Raw genomic sequence first — 19,166 nt, 5'->3', positions numbered from 1 at the left:
CAACCAATGCTTTCTGCTAACCTGATAATTAATTCAATGTCATTATTATTTCCTCATAACATGATTAGCATACTTAGTTTGTCATACGGTACCTGGCAAACAAAATACAAGCTTAATATTTGTCGTTGCTGGGTTAAAGTCTGACAAGCGTTTAGGTGATAAAGGGAAGTTAATTTTCTACAGACGACGCATACTACGATGTGAGAATATAGCAAGAATATATTTAGATGCACAAACTTCCAAATGTAGTAGAAATTATTAAATTATAAAACGTACAATATTACCAAGATTTTGCTATTTAAGTAGTTATTTTCAAACCCCTTAATCATAAAAGTTTCCAATGATAAAGTGTGACCTTTTATTTCGGAGGTGTCAAAATTATGTGGTTTTCTCTAAAATATATCTTGGATAAGATTTCTTCAAAATATGAATTCAGAAAGAAGACATTCAGTACGCACGTAAACACAGACATACCATGTAAACCACATGCAAAAAGAACCAGTCCAATATGTAATTTTAACTGATTTTGCGAATGCGTAACCTTGATTTTTTTTCATTACAAAATGCTTGTAAATTGAATATGGGTCAAGGTTTCATTATATTATTATAATAAATGTAAATTATTTTATAGTCTTAATAATAGACTTTCATGAAATTATTATTATTATTATTATTATTATTATTATTATTATTATTTCGCAATTACATCAATTTTATACTTATGCATTGGCCAATTTCAAAAACTCACTATCATATCAAGAAATGCATATGCCATGTGACTACTGAAAAAGACCCATTCCATCATGGATGTACTGATCTTACTTACGATATCATATCAGCTCTTGTTTAATTTGGAACCCGAGATAAATATTCAGCATAATATTTGATGGAACTGGGCAACTATGAAGTAACATTTTTAATAGAATTCCATAGACACCCAACAAATGTAACGAATATAGCATCACAAATTCAATCTTTACATAACGAAAAATATTTAAATTTAAATGCTGAATATATGTAATTTTAACATTTGATTAAGATAATATAAGGATTTGTTTAGAAAGGCGTATTTAAAAACCATTCGAATCTTCTCTATATATGCAAAACATAGGAATATATAGCTTGCAAACAGCCATTCAGAATACAGATATTAGTCATTAAATCTTAATATAAACAGCCTCTATTGGACTGTATAGTTCAAATAGCCAAAGTTAAATCTGCAAAAGACAATTACGCATATGATATAACTGCAAGACTACTTTTGATTTATTTAATCACCAGTTACCTTTCATTTTAGAAGTCGAAATATGAGAACGTCTCCTACTTTAACTAGCCATCGTACAATATTCACTATTAACAAAGAAGTTTCATTCCTTATTATTCGCAAAAATAGTATATAACTCACGACAAGTCCAATATATCTGCTTAACAGGATATTGGAAGCAAGAACGAAAAAGAGAAAGAGTCACCATATTTTATGAACTTCATCAAAACACAGAGTGGTAAAAACGCTAAATTCGAATATATCCAGGTTGATAAAAGCTGATATAATAGCCGTTTCTAAAGCTGTAGCCGAGAGTGGTGGTGGGTTGTGGTGGAGGCTGTATGTAACTACTATCAATGAAGAATGTTTTCTTAAGCAAAAACCCATCGGTGATAATAGTAAAATCCTAATTAATAAAATATAACTCTTAGTATTTAAACTCGAATTAAATGTTTAGATGATTAGATTGAATGTTGATTTCTTGCAGTTTTTCGTCGAGGCTCCAATTTTGTTTTTGAAGTCATAGACTCTTGGCCAAACCCAATAACTCGTCTTATCGCTAGACAAAATTGACTTTTAATTCCGCCCGAAATAAAATAGACTCATCTTGTTTTTCCAGTATGTTACAATGTCAAAAGCTACATATCGAAAGGTAAGTTGAAAAACGTTTGGAATGACACGGTCTGCTACTAGATTATTCATATCCGTTTATATAACCAAAATTCACCTTTATATTTTTAGAGTTGTCTAATGTCAGCTTTTTGGTGATTATTTTGATTTTTATTTTGATTTTTTGCACTCACAAGAATTTCTTATTATACACCGTAAACATTATATGATCAAGTTGCTCTCGTTGGTGATGTAAACTAACATTACATCAGTGTAGATTGCAATTTTGTTCTCATAATTATATGCGATTATCGGAAAAGGTAGTGACACTTAGTTATGAACACATTCAAAAGGGGCTGGTCAATAAGATTGCTTGACATCATAGAGAAGAAAGTAATAATTGATTGCTTTACTATGAAAATTGTGCCTTGCATAGGTAAGTATTGAAATATAGCCGACAGCGTCCTTAGTTTGTTAACTCTATTGATGCTCATCGATCACAATTTTCAGCTAAATATTGCTTCTATAAGTGTATTATTACTTACAATACCAAAATAGATACGTTCTGGAGACAGGTTTTAAATCAAGTTTATTTCACTATATTGTTTCTTAATTTGACCTTAGCACAACATTTTAGTGCAACAAGAACATAGCAATGAGAATATAAAAAACTGTTCATTGAAATTCTCTACAATGCAAAAAGATCAGCCTGTATCAATTGGTGCTAAATGTAATTTGCTTCTGCTTATATTGTATGTCTTTTCTTCTAACCTTTGCCTTAGCAGAATTATATATCATAATTATATAAGATACTGATACAATAAGTATATTTCAAAAGAATACAATAACGTACTTGTATATTGATTCCTGATATAACATGCACGCACATAAGCATTATGTGTACATGGCTTCTTGGTGGTGCTATTACAAAGGAAAATATTAAATGTTCAATAATTAAGCTACAGACAATTGTATTATCTTGAAAATGATAAAAGGATAAAACTAGACTGAGTTTGACAAGGATCTTCATATCTGACTATACAACTATCATACCAAACCTAATTCAATGCAGGACATGAAGACAACATCTACACGCAAAAACAAACTGAGAGTGAATACAAATTTAAATTTGAAGAAGAAAAATAACGCACTCAAAAGTAAAGGTATGAAAAAGGCAATTAAGTCATCGAGTTTACATTTATCGTCTATGCCAGAAGAAACTTTCGACGATGCTAGATTTACAGACAAGAGGCGGATAAGTGCAAAACCCGCAACAGTATAGTGTAGGGATATTTATAGGTCAATGCAACGCGACATGGGGCAAGCCATTATGATGATGATATGAGACTTTCTTCACGTTCTAAATGCACTTATGTAATAACTATTTGTCCAACCGCTGCGCTGGCCTAGTGGTTAGAGCGCCCGCCTCTGATGCGGAAGGTCGTGGGTTCGATCCCCGGCCGAGTCAGACCAAAGACTTACAAAAATGGGAATAACAGCTGCCTCGCTTGGCGCTTATCATTAAGAGGTTAGTCTTTGGACTGGTTGGTCTGGTGTCAGAATAATGTGACTGGGTGGGACATCATGCTACATGTCTGCGGCATGTTGCCCCTGTGCTAGATATCACTATAAAGTGCCACATTGCAGACATCGTCGCGATATGACTGAAAAATTGTTAAAGCTACGTTAAAAATCCAAATCACACACACCTCTATTTGTCATTGTGTTGGAGGACACAGTCACAGGTATGGACAATAATTCAGCTATTTCCGTAAACAGTTCTTTAAAATGACGGAAATGGAAGAATGCACCACCATATTTGTAATTATCGTCAATAAGAAGATGTAAATCTGGACGAATCTAATGGTTTAAAGGGTATTATTAGAAAATCAGTTCCATTTGCACTCCTTGGTGAAGAAAAATGGTATGAATAACTGCAAGGACTGACATAGAGTAATTAAAATTAAACCATCTGAAACGTTTTTGACAATGACAAATATGCAAAGTACATTAAAAAATCTAAGAAAGCAACGCTCCTGAAATATGTATTAGGTTTGTATTTTGTTTTGCTAATCGAAAGAGAAACACTATCGGTACATTTAACTACACAATATACAATGCAGAGTGTATAGTACTTTCAAATGTCATACGTATAATCAATTCATGTGACTTCTATAAAACTTAATGTGGTATCTCTATCTTGATGGTATTTCAATGTGCATTATATTTGATTAATGCACATTATAATATCAAAACTGACTGAAACATTCCATACATGAATGCTGTACTAATTTCATTTCACCGTCATGGGGATTAGTTCCATAATTCTTCAATGGCTTCAACAAACATATCAATTGTTGACAGGTTGTTTAAGCTGCTGACTTTCAAGTTCCTTAAAAGACAGTCATAGAAGCAGTCTGGTGCCTGGAATAAAAATTTGGTCAATAAACGTAGAAGACTATACACGCATACATTTGTACAGCTCTTGTATTTAAAGGATTTTTAAGAAATCTTTTTTATCTATATACTCAAACATTAGCAAAGGAGGATTTGATAGTATCTGTTTTTGAGTCAGAATCTAATTGATTCAGTCTATTATTGTTTCTAATTCGTTACATGTAAAATATCCTTCAACAATTCATATTTTATACCTTCCATTTATATTCAAGTGTCATGACAAAGTTGATAGCTGCTAAGGTTAAAGGTAATTTTGTTATAACATCAAATATTTGGTACATTTTGTTGAAGACATGTAAGCATTATTTGAGTCTTACAATGAATACACAATATCTAAGCATTTACATTCTTAGCAGAATGTGCTTGTTCAAGACATACTTTGTATAATTAGTCTTTACTTTTTGTTTACCATAATCAACACTAAGCTTAACGAATATGATTAAAAGAAGCCAGTGAGACTGATATAAGCAGATGCACGCGGACATGGATCGCAAAGGAAATATAATGTCAACGAAAGGACAACCTGGCAGATTTGCTAGATGATGTAAGATAGGATTTTGCAAATGGTATTTCCAGTAAATAACGGCAACATGACACGCTGCCACCAAAGTATGACCTTCTCGTTAATTTGTTGGACGCTAACCATTAAGGGGAAAACACTCATGAGATTAGCTGGGGAAAGGGCCTGGACTATAATTAACGTGGGAAAGTTATTTTGTCTATCCAATCAAGTCCTGTGTTTCATATGGCCACCAAAGAATTTGAGCATGGGACATGTCTCTGTATATCTTGGTGGCTAAACATTTGACGGCGGGGATTGCAAACAGGCTGATTTGAAGCCAAGGTAAAAATGAAAAGAAAGACATATCAAATACTGGCTTCGTAATGCAGGAGTTAGATTATCCTAACAACGTACCATGGTTTGGAGCAAACGTTTACTAGAAACGGCATCGTTGCGTCAAGTAGGCCAATCAGTTCAGAATCAGACCATCTGCAATAAACTCAACATTAAGGATGATGGAAGTCAACTGGTTGCGAAACGATAGGTCCATACGGTAATGACTCACTGCATGACAACCACATGTAACATTCCCGCCATGTTCTCGAAAAGGGCATTCAAATTGCCAACGGAAAAGATGCCAGGTCACATGGCAGTGTTTGTCATTGAGATATGCAGCGTGGATCGAGGGAAAGCAATACGTCATTGTCGACCGTGATCAACAAAGGGCAATCTCGCAGAGGCTACAAATCTGACACCTGACCTAAACCACTAGACATGACCTGTAAAATCGATCGCGTTGATAACGCATGCTCGCACATCCCGATCAAATGTCGGATTACATACCTGCGTTGATAAAACGTTAGTGCACATCGTCCCATTGTAAAATACGTAGCTAAGCTAGTTCAAGAGCTCACAGTTGCAAAAGACGAATAATACACGCGCTTTTCACCAGTAGCATGGTTTTATACTAGCTATGCTGCATGAAGATAATTATAAGTCTTTTCAACATGCTGCTCGGAGTATAATCACTCAGTGAGTCACTCGTTGCGTTATCGGGAGTACTTGACCAAGGCCGACTGGAGGTCGTCAAATACGCTTTCAAAGCGCCCACGTTCTGTGTCTACATCTTTTGGGTTAGAGTATATAACATGCGGGAGAATTTTCACATGCTTTGCAGACAGCTATTAAAACTGGAGGCATTTTACTGGATTACTGATTCCGTGTTCAATAATAATCTTCTGCGTCAAAAACATCAGTGCGCTGTTGGTATCAGTTCTTACTGCGTTTACGAAGTCTAGGAAGCCGGGATCGTCCTGTTTCCTTTTAAGCTAGGTTCTGGTAATTATCGAATACGCACCGTCAAGGCTGCGGAATACTTCTTCATGAAAAAGAGGTTTCCAAGGTCCTGTGTCTTAGGTGCTGTAAACATCGTACATCTGCGTTCCGCGATTAACACGTTTGTGTTGTTACTGTTCTAAAGACAAGCGTAACGCACTTTGTTGTTCAATATGAAATATGTCAGGCATATGTCCCTTGCTAAATTGGGGCGCCCGTGGTGCTTGTCGTTTCCAATAATTCATTGACGTTACTTTTAATTTTCCTTCCGAAAGCTCCTATAACTGCGTTCCCTGAACTTATGACAGCGTACGTAATGAAGCGTAGAGAAGGCCGGCTGCTAAAACTAGGCCACTCCAAAAGCTAGGCCACTATTTTTCGATTTACAACGTTTGCAGCTCCTGATGTGGCGAGCGCGTCTGCAGTATTTGCTTGTATCTCGATCCGGCGCTCTTTCGTCACCTTTTGAAAGTCTTTCATGAACAGCAGCTATGATGGGGTTTAATCGTGGTGAGCTGTTCCACGTTCTGATGCTGTTATGTTGACGCACCTATATCAAGATCAGCCTTTTGGCGGTTGTTTTAGTGTATCCTGAGTAAATCGTGCTTGTAATTTCTTGACGTTGCTTGTTATCAGATTTATCATCATATCAAATACAAAAAGCAAACAAACTAGGGTGAAAGTCACCATCATAAATCGAGGATAGAGTCCTGTCCTTCATAGGTTTCTTCGCATTAATTGGTATGGCTTCTTCCCATTAATTGTGTCGCGCCTGTATACAGTTTGTACATGAATTAAGATTTTAAGGGTCAAAAAGATATTACATATCTAACTTTTGTATATTATTGTAAGTTATGCCTTTTAATAACAGTCGTTTGTAAATAGCTATGGTTACATATGTTTAAGTTCACGCCTTGGTTTTTCCTCTGGAAGTTATTTCGTATACTTGCCTCATTGTCTTGCTTGTAAGTTATAAAAAGATGTTTACTAATATTTTAGTTCTGAGTCTAGCCTCATTTACAAAATGTATAATATTCCGTAAACAGACTTTGGACCAACATAATGGTTGTTTTATTTTTTCCAAGGTTTCCACATAAGGTTGAAGTTGTAAATAAGGCCTTCATTTCTATTTTATTATCAGTCTTTGTTGAGACACTTCAAGTTGTGTTCACATATAAATTGAGAGGATTTGGTTTGTAATTGCATTGGAATTACGAAGTTCTCACGGAATTGTTTTTATTTAATGTTTATGAATATTTGGAATAAAATGTACTCGGGTTCGTTTCTGTGTACAGCGTTACCTAAGGTTGGTTGATCTATATCATACATGTTTTTCGATGTAGTGAGCTTGGTTTACTCCAGGCTGCATAAACGAAGTGCTTACAATAGGAAAACTGATTTACCATGTGCGTACAGATCGTGCATTGCAACATCGCCAGTGTATATATAGGTTCATTGTGCACTCAAACTTCACATTACGGAAAGTCTTGTCAATTAGTGGTCAACGTTACCGTGCACTGTCTCCAGCTGTAAAACTAAAAGGGCCAAAAGGCTGAAAGCAGTAAAGGGCTGAAGGAGTGATAGAGCGATAGAGCGATAGTGACAGAGCTATTCTCTGTCTTCGTATCTGTACCATACTGAAGGTGTTGTTTTAGCCGTGGTGATAATGTGGTATATACCCAGTGTGCTGCTGCCGTCGGTGACGTTTGCCATGAGGAATATAGTGGTTATCTCGTAGTGAGGAACCAAAGCTTCAGGACCAACGGGTCTGCAGGGAACAAGATGTTATACGGATCCTTAGGCAGATCCTGAGGGGCAGACAATTGGTAGTGGCTCCTTCACATCCAAAAGAACGGTGGGGCTGAAATTATCTTGTGGCTATGAATTTGACTCCACAAGATATATGTCCCAATTATATTAAATCAGTTATCACTGTCTGAGCAAAAACGTGTCACAGTTTTATAGAAACAACAAGTTATCACTATTAGCGTGAAACGATTTCACCGTTTATATGAAACCAGTTATCAGTGTTTAGAGTGAAACCATATCATTGATTTGAAATACACGTCTCATTGTTTCAATGATTGCTTTATGAGTAATTGATTGTTTAATTTCATTGAACTTATTATTGTTGACAGTTCGCTATGTATTCCATCTTACAATTCGTTCCAGTTAGGAACCGTATAAGTAGATAACCATTCAGTTATAGAACTCAGTGCTCATCATTGTGTTTAAAAGACATTTTTAAAATGTATGCGCACGCGTTTGACGTGGGATGTTTTCTATCTTTAATTATCTATAATTACACATCGTGTTTTCGTTACCAATCTTAGTGTATTCATTTTAATCTGACCCCAATCTGGCTCATCGTCTTACAAAAGTGCTCATTGATATTTTGAAATATTGTGAACTTATTCAAAGACATTCCAAATTATATTATTGCGATAACAAAGACTATTGGTGCATCAGCACATTCAAGGGTGACGTTCATTCAGAGTACTCGATAGTTGTGGGCTTATAATAAAACCTTTAGAATTATTAAGGATTTAAATTCAAAACAAAGGAAATTCTTTTCAAAATGTCACGTTGTGTTCTAGGAAGAAAAAATATTTGTTGGAACCATACTAAGGTAGCTGTGTTTGCCTTTTCTGTTACTCAGCTTAAAATATTGAAACGTAACACTCTTGGTCTCGCATGGATCTGGCTTAGGAGCTCATTGACCCTTAGTAATATCTTGTTAATAGATCGGCAGTAGAAATACAGTTTTCCGAGCCAACCTAGCTCCCTTTTTCTCATCCTGGACGAACAAAACCAGCATGCTTTTTGCAACCATTTTCAGACTGACGTTCTACGCATCGTCCCTGTTATTCATATTATGATGGTGCAGCATCATTGTGTGCTATTTCTCCATTTACATGCTGCCTGATCATGCGATCTTATAGATCATTTAGGATAAAGAAACTGGGCACAAGCGGAAGACAACACATGCTACCAATAAATAGCAGACCTCATTAATAATGATACAACGCGATATGCGACTAGATGCTGCTGGTTTTGACCTAAATTCCCATTGCAGCACAAGCTATCAAATAAAGAAGACGAGCAGGACAATTCTCCACGAGAATTAAGCTATCGTCGAACGTTTGCAAACACTATTCTGCGAAAAGGTTATCATCTTAGTCTCGATCTTCACAATCGCCAACGTAATATCAGTCAATAACAATGTTGTTTGTTACCACCGTGCTTTCCGACTTTGTTACACGCACATTCTGCCGCTGTTGCTTGTGTGGATCTGGTTTGTACAGAAAAGACAAGGTCGGTCGTCTCGTTCCCTGGAGACTGCGTCTGCTGAGTTGCACCTGGCATACCGAAAACTGGTCGATAGTATGATGTCCTTGCCTCTGGAGATCATGCATATCCAGTTTTGAAGAAACATTTTTGTATCCGCAAACGTGGTCACAACCTATAAGTCCCTATTCATGATGATATCGCTCGTCTAGAATTGCCTACACAAAATCTCGAACGATATAACTCATGCACTCTATCCCGGCTTCAGTAAAGCCTTGCGATATAAAGAACATGCAATACACAAAGTCGGTTCTTAACCCTCTTTTTGAGGATTTGTGATGCTTTGATGGATATTTCTGTTGTAAACGTATACCGAACTGTCAACTGCTTAAGAAGAAGTAAACTCGCAAATAAAGATCACATTGTCCAATGCTCGTGATTGGCCTGTGGCTCTAGAACAGATGTAGGATTATCATATATTTCGGCCAGTATATGATAGTACAACGGTTCGACTGCTTCGTAACAATCTATTATGATTTACCTGCTGATATCAACCAAATTGACATTACCGCCTTCTTACCAGTACACCACGACGACATGTTAGATGCGCGTGTGCTACCTCCAGAAGAATACAACTTTCATATTTATAGAAAAAAATATGATAATAAAATAAAATATTTGTATATGTATATGCTGTGTTGTTGATATTATTTATTCCTTTAATCTTTATCTCATCAGAAACAAAATCTCCCTAGATTTATACTAGGAAAAAATTAGGAATGAAGAAATCTCTTTTGGACAGAATAATAGAGTATGGAAGTGTTTTCATATTTTTATGTTTTGTATATTTTTGGTTCCATGTACGTGGTTGTTATCTGCTCCCTCTCAGTCTTGCCTTCCACGCTTAGAGTCAAGTCGTATAGCATTACGAGATCCATGCCTCATACTTCTCACAGTATATGGAGCCCTGTCCCGTGTTAATCCTTTTTGTTATCTAATGTGACGTTAGATGGTAAAGAAAGTTTAGTGTTATACCGGGGAGGAGGAATTTCCTAGGAAACTTAATTATCCTGTTAATACAAAATAAAAAATATTTCGTCTTTTTTTCTAACAATTACCACTAAAGCAAAATATAACAAGATCATCATATTTATTTTTCAATCCATAAGACACAATTTGAGACCTCCTCTTTTAGCAAAATAAAAAGAAATACATCCAACAAATTCTGTTTAAGTTATGGTCGTTTTCGCATAAATACCATACAAAACTAAATGTTCCATCGGTACCCTATGTTCTACGGTTGTCACGTTACCAGATTTCAACATTTATATTTCTATAACTGTATACACTAATGATCTATTTGTAATCTTGTCAAGAGATAATGTCGATTTTATTGCGACCAATCGTTCCAGACTATTTTCCAATCCACATATATGTTACTATATTGCATTTTAACAACTATTTTATTTAAAGACTCCTAGCTAATTAGTTATATATATATATATATATATATATATATATATATATATATATATATATATATATATATATATATATATATATTAATGTATGTATGTATATATATATATCTGTCTTTTGGAAACATCAAATAGTTTGCTTATCTCTCTACTGAAGAAAAACATTCAATTTCATTTACATTGTATCATTCTTGGACAGCCTATTACTCTCATGAATCTATTGTTTTGGTATATTGATGGTTTATTCTGTAATATTCATCCAAACCAACCCATATATGCCGCTTGTCACACATATATAGGTATCTCATTTAAAGTTGCAATTACCGCTCCGGTGGCCTAGTGTTTAGAGCGTAAGCCTCGGATGCGGGAGGTCGTGGGTTCGATGCCCGGCCGAGTCATACCAGAGACTTAAAAAATGGTACTAACAGCTGCCTCCCTTGGCGTTCAGCATTAAGAGGTTAGTGTTAGGACTGGTCGGCCTGGTGTCAGGATAATGTGACTGGGTGGGACATCATGCTACATGTCTGCGGCATGATGCCCCAGTGCTAGACATCACTATAAACTGCCACATTGCAGACATCGTAGCGATATGACTGAAAAATTGTTAAAGCTACGTTAAAAATCAAAATCACATCACATCACATAAAGTTGTAATTATATTAATAATACTTGCCGTTTTTACATATTTCAAAGCTCTCCTTGCTTTTCCACTCTTGTACAGGTTTTCCATACAACGTGTGTGATCCCTATGTCAATTATTTCAAATTGCTCATTTTTTAATCAGCTGTCATCAATATGCAGTATATGTTACGATATATATATATATATATATATATATATATATATATATATATATATATATATATATATATATATATATATATATATATATATAGAGAGAGAGAGAGAGAGAGAGAGAGAGAGAGAGAGAGAGAGAGGTTAAATTCCAAATCTGCATATTCTTTTATGCTATCTTTTAATAATTTTGCTATCTTTTAATAATTCTCCATAGTTGCGTTACATCCAAACATCTTCCCCAGAGGTTTTAATTTATCGTTAATCAAATGAAGCGGTGAAACAGGTTCATATGAGTAAAATTTCAATTGTATCATGATTTATTCTAGCTCCTGGCGCTTTACCAAACATAATCAAATTTATTTTCAATATGTTTAAACAACAGATGGTCATTTATGAACTTAGAACATTCATCTCCGTTTTGCAGCATCTTCACTTCTTCTCTCAGATTGGATTTCTTTACATCATTCATCATATTATTCTCATTTTTTTTCCTGCATAGTGCCTATATAGTTATTACATATAACAGCATCGACAGTGGACAGCCCTGTCTGACCGGTCTAGTAATTTCAAAATTCATAGTTAACGGTCCATGTCCCTGTACTTTCGAAAATATGTTCCTTTATATAATATGCTTAGCCACTCTCTAAAATCCTGTCCAAAACCAATTTTCTCCAAAGGTTTCCCTACGTTATGCAATTATAATCTATCAATAGCCTATTCCTGGTCGAAGATTATTAAAGCCCCTTTACCCCCATTTATTTGCAAATATTCAGTAATAGTTGTATTATAGCATTATGATTTGTATCCTTAAGTTATTTCTCTCTGACAGATAGTCCGTTACTTCTGTCCATGTCGTCGAAAAACCAATTAAAGTAAAATAACAAAATTAAGTTTTCCATGGAATAATTCAATATATTCACACCCTCCCATTTAAAGATTCTCCCGTATCAAAAGTTTCCCACACCGATATATATATATATATTAAGGCTGTACAGAATACGAATACGAATTCAAATAGTTTACAAAATAGTTATACCGACAACATTCAGAATTTCAAATGGAAGCAAAAGTTTCAGTTCAGTAAATTTAATACTTAAACTAAAAGTAAACAGTTAACTGCATGCCAGTTTTTCATCCTTCTACCAGTCTGTGTAAACACAGTGTGACAAAAGGTGGGAAATCTTGACATGTTTATTTTCCACGAATCCAATGGGTCAGTGTCTCTTGGAATAAACAGCACTGCCAGGTAGTTGTTCACTTATGTAACGTTCACTTCTGTTTCTATGGTGACAGACATGCAGTTGTGTTGTGCCTCAACAGTCTGCAACTGATTCCATGAGGTCCAAAACTTGTCCTTTTTCTGGTTATTGTTTTTGGGCAGATGTTCGTTAGCTGCAGGAAAAACTTCAGACGGATAGACTGTAGCTATAGATGACGTTGCCTGGAATAGTAATGTAGCAGTCATCATGTCTGTCTTGGCTTGTACTTGCTGCATAGTGGTCAAACAACGTAGCTTGAAGCGTGGATCCAAACTAGCTAACACCTCACACATGCTATTTTCATATAAGCCCGAAAATCTCCTCGTTAATGTTGCTATCAGTTCGCTGGCTGTCTTCTTGATGCCCTCATCAGAAGCACCTTTTTGAAGATACAACAAGATAGCCTGAACAGCTGCTAGGATCATTGAAAAACAGGAATTGCTGCAGCTTATTTCATTGATCAATTGTTCAAATGGCTGCAGAATTGCAACAGTTCTTGTTGCTAAAGCGGAATGGCTTGTTGTCATGGATAGCGCCTTCTTGTACATCTCGTCACATTCGGTGACACACACAGACACAGCTCTTTTTTGCTCTATCAATCGACCCAGCATCTGGTACGTCGAATTCCATCTGGTCACTACATCCTGATGCAACTGATGGTTGACACTCCGAGTTCTTTTTGAATGACATAAAGGCTCGAGGTAGCACTTGAAGAATGTCGAAAATGTCGTATAATCTTTCGTGAGAGTTTTATCAAGTCAGCAACATATGGCTGTGTCAGAATGGCGTCATACAGTGACAGCTGCAGAGTGTGGGCAAAACAGCTGACGCTGGGAAGATCTGCATCACGTATCGCTTTCACCATGTTGGCGCCTCCATCATGTATGACCAAGGGGACACGTTGTTTTTCAATATTCCAGCGATTCGTCATGTCCAGCTTAGCATCAGCTAGTCGAGTTCTAGTGAGCTGTCCATCAAAGTTTTGACAACAAAGGACAGCAGCTTGGCATTCAAATTTGTCATCGATCCAATGTGCCGTTAAGCTCATGTAAGATGTTGTCGTTGTCTGCGTTGTCCAAGTTTCTGCAGATAGATACAAAACGTTTGTTTCGCTGTGACAGGTTGGACACGACCCCTCACTTTATCGAACATCTCAGGTATGATTTTGTCACTGACGAATTTTCAGCTTGGTAGCACGTATCGTGATTCAAGTACATAATCAGTTCTCTAAAGCCTCTATCCGTAACAATTAAGTATGGCTGGATGTCAACGGCAATCATTTATTCCGATGGCCCGCTGTTTTTTTTTTTTTTCTTTTGCGCCTCTAGGCTGTCAATAGATCACTTTTTGTCTTGTTAATGATGTCGCTTAGAGTTTGCTGAGTCCATCGCGTCTGTTGAATGCCAGCTGTCGAACTTGCCGAGGCTGATGCTTCTGCTTTCTGGTTTATGACCTGTTTGTACCCCTTCGGGTGACTGTACGACAAATGGTTATTCAGTGGAGTTGTTGTGAATGACTTCGCTGAACTACTGCCACGAGAAATAACTGCGTTGCACAACTGGCACATTTTTTTTTTTCATCGTCTCAAATCTTGACAAAATTCCTAATTCGACTTCGCTTATCCATCACTGAACAGTAGTGAATGGGGCCACCATAGGGACAATGGGAATTAGCATTACAGACCCCCCTTGGGTCACTATAGGGACTATGTAAATTTAACATGGAGAAAAACCCTGGGCCACTATAGGGACAATGGAATTTAACATGGGAATAGAGTTTGGGCTTGTTTAGGGACAAGGGGAATTTAATATGGGAATAGAGTTTGGGCTTTTTTAGGGACAAGGGGAATTTAACATGGGAATAGATTTTGGGCTTGTTTAGGGACAAGGGGAATTTAACATGGGAACAGAGTTTGGGTCTGTTTAGGGACAAGGGTAATTTAACATGGGAGAAAAAAAACTACTTTAGGGACAAGGGGAATTGAACATGGGATTTTTTTAATTTTTTTTTTTTTTTTAAAAGGGTAGGCAATGGAAAGTCAATCTCTTTTCGAGACCTATGAGTGGCCCTGAAAAGGGCCTTTGGGTTTATGTTAATGTATCCATTAACATAAAGGGCACCGCATTTGTCTTCTTCTTGTCCTTAGGCTGCGCCTCACTGTAGGACCGTAAATCAGCACTCTTTTGAGGCATCCTTGTCTTTGTACGTAGATCCTACGTATCCACAGACTGATGTCTGTCCTGTGGACAACGGTCCACTTGGATCGGACATACATTAGCATGTCCGTCCTAAACATTATTGAAGACACAAGGGTGGATGATTCGACTGTGGTCCACATCTTGATGCGACGAGAACAGGTGAATCAATGCAGTGAACTGCGCTTATTTGTAGGTAGAGGAAGGATTGAAACGGATTGAGTTCATTCACCAATCCAAACACGCGTTACAAAATTCAGTCAGCCCGCATCCAATCCGAAGAGAGCAATCTGTGACGTCACGTGGTCTATATAGATTTGCTAGCGACTGTGTGCAGTCAATCTATGCGACAGTGATTCAACATGACGGAAACTCAGAAAACGATCCATTGGGGTGCACCAGCAGTGGAGACCGCCCAAGGGAACCCGGACTTACTTTCAGAAGAGGTACATTGGGATTTTGTGGATTTTCTTACCTCGCAAGAATTTGCTCCGGAACCTTCGTTACCTTCTTCATTACCGCAAGTGGAGAATTTTAGACAGAGACAGAAAGAAGAATTGGAGAAATTTATACAACGACAAAAGGAAGCGGAACAAGCTTTTCTCCTACAGCAACAGCAGCAAGAAGAAGAGGTAAGAAAAAAACAACAACAACAAGAAGTAGCAGCAAAGAAACAAGAGGGTGAAAATCAAACGGTCACGGTACTGTTAGACATTTTAGCGGAGTTAAGAAGTCTGAAAGAAATGTATCAGACTTCTTTATCACGACCGAAGAGAATACGACCTTCCCGAGCTAAACACGTCAACCCTGTGACTAAGCCTGTCGTACCACACTTAGTGATTTCAACCAAATCATCATCATCATCAACATTACGCAGTCCAGAAGTAGGCCTTGGCCGTGGCAAAGGCTTAAGGCAGTTAAAGTTGATTGCTTAAACTCACCCTTTCACCAAAAAAATGCCCTTTTCAGGGCCACCCACGTCTCTCGAAAAGAGATACACTTTCAATTGCCAATAACTCAAAAAAAACACATTTTACCCTTATAGTACGTGTATATGAGTGCGTGAGTGTCCGTTCTTATTTTAAAATCAAAACTCAAAGACACTTACCTTATATAATTAATATATTCTTTATAAATATTAACAATCCAATTCACAATTCACAACAGAGCACTTTAAAAAGTTCATACACTTCTTCTGTCTCATTTTTTAGTCTCTCTCTGTTTTTTCAATTTCTTCACCGTCACAGGCTTTTCCTCTTCTTCCTCCTCACTTTCTTCCCTTCTTCTTTTCTTCTCCTGTTTCTTTTAATTTGCCTCTTGTAAATAGAATTGTCTTCTTTCTTCCTCTTCTTCCTCTGAAGAATCCCTCCCTTCTTCCTCTGAAGAATCCCTCTCTTCTTCTGACTCCTTTTGTTTCTTTTTGGGCAATCTGGAGACCAATGTCCTTTTTCTTGACAATAATAACAGGTATCTTGACTTTTGTCTTTTCTAGCCCCTTTTGTTCTTTTTTGATGGTCTGGACACTCTGAAGACCAATGCCCTTTCTTCTGACAGATATAGCAAGTATCTTGACTTTTATCTCGAAAGGAAGGAGAGTAGTCCGTCGGCTGGTCTGAAGAGAATTTTCTAATGACCCCTCGCAAAGCTCCGATGAAACGTTCGATTTGGCTAGTCTCTTCCATCTTTGTGCTCGGTTTGAGAGTGAAATGAATAGTGAAAGGACAAGACACACACCCTTTTATATACGCTGGTCTGCCATGACAATAAATTAGCCCATGGTGTTTAAACTTGAGTCATTTGACGTTTTTCCAGTCAAGATGAAACGATCCTATTCATTCGAGCAGAAAGTAGAAGAAAGTAAGAGGCAGAAACGTGATCTATCGCCTAGTACCAGAGCTGAAGTCTTGGCACAAATTCATGCCAGTTATTTTGAAGAGGACATGAGTAAACCAGAATCCGAACCCTCTAAACAAAGTTCACCACCCTTAGTCAACCCTGAAAAGTACTATTCCATTCGAGAGACGGAAAAGCGCTCCTCTAGAAAATTTAGAACCACGGATTACAAATACACAGTGAAGTTTAAAGATTTCAAGTCCGAAGTACCGTTAGAGAAAGCAGAAGGATTCATCATCGGGGTGTGGGATTCTTTGCTCACCACACTCAAGCGACAATGTCAACCCAAAGAAGACGATCGCTTGAGACTCTCCATACAACACAATGGTTTGAAATCCCCTGTTTGGATCGAGTTTAGCACCCCTGCAGAATTGACCGTTTCCAAAGTCATGGACAAAATTCAACACGTACAACAATCCAATGACCAGTTTGACATCACCGATGGAAAAGCCACACTGGACATGACCCACGTCTCTCCTACTCAAGGGACTGGGCGCAGAAAGATGTTATTGGTGAACGAGCTTCGCAGCATTAAGCGTAGCCTCGCCCAAATTTACAACCCTCAAGACCAGATGTGTTTAGCCAGGGCTATCGTGATGGGACGAACCTATGCCAACAAAAACGACACGGTAGAATGGAAAAGAGCCTGGGAGAATATTTGAAAATCGGACCGAGCCAAACAACGAAGTGAAGCAGAACTCCTGTTGCAACAAGCCGGATTGTCCAAAGACATACCCTGTGGCATTCCTGAGATGCAAAAATTGCAAGATGTCCTAGCTCCACGATACATCTTGAAAGTGTACCCTCAAGAAATGCGCGGGCCTCTGTTGTTTCGAGGGAAAGACTTTAAGGACGGAAAATACATTCATGTCTGTTATCACGATAACCATTTCCATACCATTACCAGTATCACCGGATTCCTGGGATACAGATATTACTGTGTGAAATGTGACCGTGGTTATAATAATCGAGAGCAACACAAGCATTGCGGATCGAAATGCTCAGGATGTTTGGCCTCTCCACCCTGTCTGAGCGAAGGACCAGTGCATTGCCCTGCTTGTCTGCGCACGTTTGGCAGTCCTACCTGTTACCAACAACATTTGAAGACGCAAGGTTCACATCAGAAATGCGCTTGTCAACTGCTGAGATTGTGCCCTACGTGTGGACAAGGCATACGTACCAATAGTGCCAAGGCACACGTATGTTCAGGAAAGAAAAAATGTCACATTTGTCACCACATCGTGGACTTGGAACATCAATGTTACGTGCAAAAATACCAACCCCCACCAGAGAAATAGGACGCTCACAAGAAGAAAGGCAATTTCATCTTTTTCGATTTCGAATGCATGCAAGAGACCGGCATTCACATTCCTAATTTCTGCGTGGCTCATCGAGCGTGCGAGAAGTGCATTCAAGAACCTATCTTCAGTCATTGCCCTCATTGCAGTACGATTCCCGGAGGGCGTGAAAAAATCTTCGAGGACCGAACACGTAGCCGATTTTGCCAAATGGGTCTTAGACCCCATCGACAAGACATGGAGCCAAGAGGACATCGAACGTTACGGAGATTGTCATCGTCATGCCACGGTGATGGCTCACAATTTCTCCGGATACGATGGACAGTTTATTTTGAGATACTATACGGAACAAGGCACCGAGCGTCCTAAAGTGACTTTGAACCGAGCCAAAATCATTTTCATGCAAGTAGGACAAGTACAGCTTAAAAATTCGATGAGTTACTTGGCCATGCCTTTGAGCCGAATGCCTAAAACGTTTGGAATGACAGAAATGGCTAAATGGTACTTTCCACAATTTTTCAATACGGAAGCCAATGAACACGCCGTTCTACCCCATTTACCTGAGGCTCACTATTACGATCCCGACAACATGCGTACCGAACAACGAGAAGCTTTCTACGCTTGGTACCAGGCTCACGCCTCGGACCCTTTCGACTTTCAGGAAGAAATGCTAAAGTATTGTCCTTCCGACGTGGACATTTTACGGCGTTGCTGTGGAAAATTTCGAGAACTGTTCATGGAACACGGAGGGGTCGATCCTTTGAAAGAAGCTTGCACCATTGCCAAAGCG

The 19,166-nt window shown here is 37.8% G+C and overlaps 1 protein-coding gene across 1 annotated transcript in view; it reads right to left on the bottom strand.

The window, feature by feature from the left end:
* Nucleotides 1–2,444: 2,444 nt before the first annotated feature.
* The window catches only part of LOC149772019 (uncharacterized), a 47,298-nt gene continuing 30,576 nt past the window's right edge, over nucleotides 2,445–19,166 (bottom strand). Inside the window, exon 9 of the mRNA XM_089947948.1 lies at nucleotides 2,445–4,297. Coding sequence (XP_089804074.1) covers nucleotides 4,267–4,297 — 31 coding nt within the window. The 3' untranslated portion in view covers nucleotides 2,445–4,266. The remainder of the gene's footprint in view (nucleotides 4,298–19,166) is intronic.

Source organism: Sinohyriopsis cumingii, unplaced genomic scaffold (genome assembly GCF_028554795.1).
Source record: "Sinohyriopsis cumingii isolate HCF-2022 unplaced genomic scaffold, ASM2855479v2 utg001527l, whole genome shotgun sequence".
NCBI lineage: Eukaryota > Metazoa > Mollusca > Bivalvia > Unionida > Unionidae > Sinohyriopsis > Sinohyriopsis cumingii.
The sequence above is the reverse complement of the archived record's forward strand: the minus strand, read 5'-3'. Positions and strand labels throughout refer to the sequence as shown.